A 7074-nucleotide genomic window follows, 5' to 3' on the forward strand; every position below is an offset into this window, starting at 1 on the left:
ATATCTTTATTTATTTCTTGAATCATATAAACACTTGTTGACCATGTTTCTAATAAAATATTAAACAACGCGTACCTTTCTATTTTCACGCTCACTTCTCACGTGCCTAACCCAAATATTCTCTCTCCTCTCTCTTCACACTGCCAAATCCGAACTTTGTTGGATTCTGCCTTGCAGTGTATGCACATACAAATATTCCCATATAATATAATATAATATATATATATATATATATCTATATACACACTCCGTGTGTATCAATTTGATGTCACCCACAACCTGGAAATTTCATTCATCGCCAGTAAACTTTCGAATCCATTTTCTCCTCCTTATTCCACCTATAAAAAAGACCCTACACCCACAAACAATTCACACCTTTCTCACCCATTCCACATTTCAAACTCTCTCTCTCTCTCTCTCTCTCTCTCTCTCTCTCTCACTCAGTAGTTTACTTTTCACATATAATTCTCTCTTAAATCTTGATTGGTGATATGGGTATTGAAGGTGAGAAGAGATATGGTCTGTTACTGGCATGCAAGGACTCAGAGTATGTGAAGGAAGTGCATGGTGGGTACTTCAATGTGTTTGTGGCAGCCTTTGGTGAAGAAGGAGAGAGATGGGACTTGTTTAGGGTTGTTGAAGGAGAGTTCCCAGACATGAATCAGCTTCATAACTATGATGGATTTGTGGTTAGTGGTAGCCCTTATGATGCTTATGGGAATGACTTTTGGATTCTCAGGCTTTGCTATCTCTTACAGACCTTAGATTCCATGAGAAAGAAAGTCCTTGGCATTTGCTTTGGCCACCAGGTAATTCATTGTTCCAATAACAAATTTCAATACTACTATAATTTACAAAAATACCTAAATTTTGAAATAATTGAATGAGATTCAAATTTAATGATTTTTTTTAATTTTATTTTGTGTGTGTGTGTGTGTGTGTGTTTGTTAAAATATGTAGTTTCTTATAGTATAACATGAATAATTTAGAATGATTTCATGTTATTTTGTAGGTATTGTGTAGAGCATTGGGTGGAAAAGTAGGGAAGGCATACACTGGTTGGGACATTGGACTAAGAAAAGTGAGAATTGTGAAAGATTTCTCACCATGTGCCTTTCTTGATGGCTTGGATGAGATCCCACCTGCTCTTTCAATAATTGAATGCCACCAAGATGAGGTTTCTCTCTCTCTCTCTCTCTCTCTCTCTCTCTCTCTCTCTCTCTCTCAAGAATTCAGTTGTAATCATCAACACTTGGGGGCTAATTTTAACTATGAAACAGGTTTGGGAGGTCCCTGTAGGAGCTGAAGTGATAGCATTTTCAGACAAAACAGGAGTAGAGATGTTCAGCATTGGAGATCACATTCTTGGAATTCAAGGTCATCCTGAGTACACCAAAGACATTCTTAACAATCTCATTGATCGTCTTCTCACTAATGACTCTATAGAGGTATTTACTATATGTTCTTCTATGTGGCTCTCAAATAACTCTATTTCCATACATTTTAATATTAAAATTTTAAATTCTTTTGATATTGAATTTTAGTTATTTTTACAGAAAGGATTTGCCGAAGATGTGAAGTCAAAATTGCAGATAGCTGAACCAGACAGAAAATGTTGGCTAAGGATTTGCAAAATGTTTCTCAATGGGAGATAGAACAAAATTGCATTACATTTAAATAAATTAATCAATCCAAACTAACTTTATGTCCCAATCACGAGAGGTTGACGAGATGATATGTATGACTATGATTATCTTCTATAGTCACTTTTATTGTCGGTTTTGTGTAACTAGACTTTTTGCATTTGGGCATGGGAACTGCTATAGATACCCTTATTGTTAAGCACACATTTGTTGAATGTATCTGAAGAAATTATTCTTCCTAAAGTTGTATTTCATATAAACATTGAAAACATGAGCACAAGAATGTTGTTCTCTATGGTTCTCAACCTTTGTTTATGGGTAAATTATAAATGCACCTCATAAGTTTATTTAAAATATAAATTGTCTGCAATAATTTTAAAAATTATACTTGTCTCTTAAAATTTTTAATTTCATAACAAATGATCTATTTTATTAATAACTTATTAAGTCAATTTAACAGTTTTTAATGATATCAGAATTATATTTCAATTAATAGTTCAAGTAATTTTATTATTGTATATGAGAATAGTTATGAATTTTATTTTTTTCAGTTAATTCTGTTAAATAAATTTTTTTGACAAATAAATACTTATAATTTTTGAAACTATACAGACAAAGTAAATCTCAGAAAATATATTTATAATTTACCCTTTGTTTATTTGTGCTTAAAGTCATGCTATTCTCAAACTTTAATGTCAAAGAAAAACATTCTTTTCTTTGGTTGATTGTTCTTTCTTATTTATCTATGCAGATTCTCCTCGTGTGAAAAAGAAAACAAAAGCTAATCAAATTGGAGGAACACAATTATCCCACAATTTTATTCAATGCTAAACAAGAATAATTGTATAAATTGTGATCCAAAGAATTCAATGATAAGTATTAGTCCCAAAGAACAATGCAAATTAGGGCTAACTATTTTAATTATTTCCCAAAAAAATCATCTAATAAATAAATTAATCTCAGATTAAAAATGTTGCCGCAAAAGGAATTCAAGTGGGCGAGTTCGATGCCAAATATCAGTGAAGGAAATGGAATGAAAGGAATTCTAGGCTCAAATTACTCTTCTAAGAATCAACTTTGCTGGCATGTAAGCAATTTCAAAAGAAAATATTAGTTTGCCACGAGGTTTGGATTCCAAAAATTCAAGTGAATCAATCTAGAAGATGATGTGATGATGCAGTTATTGATGGTAGGACAGGTTGGACTGATCCGCGCTCCGCAAACCTAATGCCCAAATGACCAAGCCTACCAGAAAACCTGCACAAGAGTTCAACGGAGAACGAGGAGTCCCCCAGCGAACCCTCCGACGAGCAAGTTACAGAGAAAGAGTGGGATATATAGATAGATTAGAGATAGAAAAGCTTAACCTTCTTCTTATCTTCAACGTTTGCTTATATCCTTTGGTAATCATTTCGTTGTCCCTTCCGACCTGTCACCTTGGCCAAAAGTCTATGCTGTAACTTACCTTGTTCAGGGTGAGGGCGTGCTGTCCTGACGGAGATGTGTTGTCGTAATAAATGTAGTGAGGGGGTGCATTAATGGCGATGTGCAGTGGCAATAACTTTGCAGATCTTTGTCTGCTGATGTGGCTTGCTCTTTACCTACCACGTGTCTGAATATCATTGGTCCTTCATACTATGTTGACTTCCAGATGGTACTGGGCCTTATCAGTTGGGTTATGTATTGGGCCCTAAGTGGTAGGCTTGGGTTGTTCATAGTGGGTTATGGCCTTTATGGACCTACCCACGTCAGTAGTCCCCCATTCCCAAGTGCAGCTTTAGTCCAACGAAGGGAATAAGGAGGAAGATGGGGGTTGAAGGTCGAGGGAAAGGAACGACCGACCAGAAGTGGCCGAGTAGGGGGACCGACCGTGAGGAGGGCCGACCACGACGGGTGACCGATTCCCAAGTGCAGCTTTAGTCCAACGAAGGGAATAAGGAGGAAGATGGGGGTTGAAGGTCGAGGGAAAGGAACGACCGACCAGAAGTGGCCGAGTAGGGGGACCGACCGTGAGGAGGGCCGACCACGACGGGTGACCGAGTAGAGGGACCTATCATGAGGAGGGCCGACCGCGAAGGGTATCCGAGTGGAAGGACCGATCATGAGGAGGCCCGACCGTGACGGGTGACCGAGTGAAGGGACCTATCATGAGGAGGGCCGACCGCGAATGGTGGCTGAGTGGAGGGACCGATCATGAGGAGGGCCGACCGCGAAGGGTGGCCGATTGGAGGGATCGATCATGAGGAGGGCCGACCGCGAAGGGTAGCCGAGTGGAGGGACCGATCATAAGGAGGGCCGACCGCGAGGGGTGAGGTGGCGGCGTGCGGGGCTCGAGAGGCGTCGCGTTACGTGATGACTTGAAGGGGAAAAGACAAGGTAGGGAAAGGGGGCAGTGAATCATGGTTGTACACATGGCAGCATCTCGTTGTGGGGAAGGTTAGGCATTGGGCCAAAAGTGAAACAGTAGGTCATTATAGAGTATTGAAAGGACAGTTTTGGCGGTGTTTTGAAAAATTTTCAAACTGGCGAAATTTAATACGGACCCTTGGAATACGGGCAAACCTTGGGCCTTTGGGATTATTAGCTTTACCTATCTTTGTGCAAAACATCAAAACATTCCAAGCGTAAACTCCTTCGTTGTTAACGATACGCCCCTGCAACACTTCTTGAATTTTCTTGCGCTTGCATCCGAAGCTATTCGAAGATATACGAGAGAGATGACACAAGAGGAAACAACCACCGTAAGGGTTGGTCCCCTAGGGGATGATGACGCAGTTGAACTGGCGGAACAATATAGGAGGGAGAGGCAAGTGGAGAAGTCAAGGGAACCGGCGGGTTTACCTCGTCCGTTGACAATGATAGTGGCTCCGAAGCCAATTAGCCAGGCTGAGCCAGATCGCTGGCATACGAAGGTCGACAAGTCAACCGCTACGGCGGAGAAGTTGGAGGGCATGCGGAAAAAATACTAGGTGCCTGAAGAAATAGAGTTAATGTTACCGACAGCAACGAAAAGGCCATCTGACGCCCGACCGAGGGAGTTTACCCTCTACGAGGAGGCGTTGAAGGGAGGGTCGAGGTTGTTGCTTCCACAGGTGGTAGTGGATGTCCTTAATCGACTGGAAGTGGCGCCAGGCCAACTAATGCCCAACGCATCGAAGATTGTACAGGCCTGTGCAAGTGCGTGGCCGAAGGCAAACAAAGGGGTGGCCATGACGGTGGACGAGTTTTTTGCCTGCTATAAGGCCTCGGGCCAGCAAGAAACTTGGGTCACTTTGTAGGCGGCGGCAGGAAGGGGTCAGGTGGTGGGGTTGCCGTCATCAATTAAGAGATGGAGGCCGCGGTGGTTCTACGTATCCGCGAATGGTGGAGTTGGAGTACGTACGGTGTGGAGAGTACCCACAAAGTCTATGGAGCCAAAGCTGGCGGTGGCCGCGGAGGAGAGGGTGAAGAAGGTGAAGGCATGGAGGGAGAAGGAAGGAGTCAAATGGGACGACCTCGTTCAGCCGTCAGCTTTGTTTGCCGCAGGATTGGGCCCCTAGCCGACCGGTGAGGATCTAGCACCGGCAGAGCTTGAGGTGAAAAGAAGAGCGCAAGAGGTGGAGGACCAGACCATTTTTGCCAAAGCCAATAAGTTCAAAGAAGCGCAGTTAGGCCGGCCATCAAAACCGGTTGCGAGGGAAAGAATTTGACCGCGTCCCAAGCCGTTGGAGGAAAAAGACTTGGGCAGTTTTAAGCCACGACCGCCCCTCGTTGATCCAGTGAAGGAAAGGGCAAACAAGGAGGGGGAGGTCTTGAAGAAGAAGAAGAAGATGAGGGTTGCCCCTGAGGGGGCCTCAGATGCGCCTGGATCGAAGAAGTCCAAGGTGGGTGGTGAGGGCACTCTGATGGCGGAGGAGAGAGAGGAGAAAGGGGTGGAGGCTGCTCTAGAGATGGTGGTTACCACAGAGGTGCGGCGGGAGAAGAGTCAAGGGGTCCTAGAGGAAGAAAGGCACATAAGCACCCTCGACCCGAAGATGCAATTGGAGAGTGGGTCAGCTGACCTTAAGGAAGCGATGGAGCAGCAGCCCAAAGGGGACCTTACGCCCCAAGGGGAAGAGGCCAAACTGACGACTGTTATCTACCACGCTCATGCAGTGTCTGGGCGGCTGGAGGGAGAAGAAAGGGCAGCTACAGATCACCTTGTAAGGATTGTGGACGAGGCAGTTGTGCGCTCGGTGGCCAGGTTCAAAAAGGTTGAGCTGCTATGGGGGTTGTGCTCTGCCCAAATGGAGGTAACCACCTTAGCAAGGGCTTTGTTGAGAAAGGCGGCGGCTGCAAAGGTCAAGTCGTCAGAGGCTAAGGCCCAACTTGTAAGTTTCAAGAAGGAGAGTGCAAGCTGGAAGAAGACTGCGCGAGGGGCGTGTGCCAGGGGTTGGCAGGAGGCTGAGAAGGTGAAGAAAATGGAAGTGTTGGTGATCATTCAGTGTAATGTCGCCGCTCAAGCCCAGGCAGAGCTACTGGCGGTCAAGTTGGAGCTAGAGGACGAACACTGCAAGCTAGTGTCGCTCGAGTTCCAGCTGGCTGGCGAGCAGAAGAAGCTGGAGGATGCTCAGAATGCCTGCACGGTCGCCACTGAGTGGTTTGAAGAGGCTATGATCAACAACGAGGAACTGCGCGCCCAACAGATCAAAGAGAAGAATGAAGCAGACGTAACGATTGTTGGGCTACAGAAGGAGCTGGAGGATGAGCGTGCCAGGGGAATGGAGGAAAGGGCAAGATTGCAGAAGGAGTTGGAGGAAGAAAAAACCAAGGCAGCCTCTGAAAGGGCAGCATACCCCGATCTGTGCGTTGCAGCAGTAAAGGAATTCAAGGGGTCTGCTGACTTCCAGATGGCGATCTACGCCACGGTCGCCAGCAACTTGGCAAGGGATGTTTGAGGGGATGGGCCGTCGGGAACGACTGCTGGAGGCAGGACTGAAGAAGAAGTTATTGAGAGCTTCCAGCGGTCGGACTCCTACAAACACGAAATGGCTGAGTTCTGGGACAGTGGCTGGAAGATGTTCAAGCGGAAGACAGAAGAACTGTTCCCAGACTTAGACCTTAGCGATGTAAGGATTGATGAAGACGACGTGGCCCAGACCCCCCCTAGATGAGGGCGTTGAAGAAGAAGAACTGGTGTCAAGTGAGGAGGAGTAACTGGTGTGAACAAATCATGTGCTTAGGGTTTGTTTTGTGTTTTTTTTTTTTTTTTTTTTTTTTTTTTTCTTGTGAATGACTGTAACAAACTTATGTACAAGTTTGTAAATAAATAAAATTTTGAGTCTAGTTTTCATGCTACTGCTTTTGTTTGCGCATCTGAAATGAATGAGAATGGCGACTTGTATAAGGCTTATGTATAAATTATTGTGACGTGTAGAATGTAAGGAAAACTCAATGTAAAGTGAATTTTAAC

The 7074-nt window shown here is 44.3% G+C and overlaps 1 protein-coding gene across 1 annotated transcript; it reads left to right on the top strand.

Annotated features, from left to right (window-relative positions):
- The first annotated feature begins 251 nt into the window (after nt 1-251).
- On the top strand, nt 252-1997 carry LOC145824574 (gamma-glutamyl peptidase 3-like). Its single transcript, XM_082924645.1, has 4 exons — nt 252-809; nt 1013-1177; nt 1281-1448; nt 1557-1997. The coding sequence occupies exons 1-4, from the start codon at nt 492-494 to the stop codon at nt 1653-1655; spliced, it is 750 nt and encodes a 249-aa protein (XP_082780771.1). The 5' UTR covers nt 252-491; the 3' UTR covers nt 1656-1997.
- Nucleotides 1998-7074: the final 5077 nt, after the last annotated feature.

Source organism: Camellia sinensis, chromosome 4, assembly GCF_055761805.1.
Source record: "Camellia sinensis isolate YWXY chromosome 4, ASM5576180v1, whole genome shotgun sequence".
NCBI classification, from domain to species: domain Eukaryota; kingdom Viridiplantae; phylum Streptophyta; class Magnoliopsida; order Ericales; family Theaceae; genus Camellia; species Camellia sinensis.

Excerpts from the sequence above, each read along its gene's own strand:
- LOC145824574 (XM_082924645.1), top strand. The coding sequence starts at position 492 with ATGGGTATTGAAGGTGAGAAGAGATATGGTCTGTTACTGGCATGCAAG. Across the intron at positions 810-1,012 it reads GCATTTGCTTTGGCCACCAG|GTATTGTGTAGAGCATTGGG; the intron begins GTAATTCATTGT and ends GTTATTTTGTAG. Across the intron at positions 1,449-1,556 it reads TCACTAATGACTCTATAGAG|AAAGGATTTGCCGAAGATGT; the intron begins GTATTTACTATA and ends TTATTTTTACAG.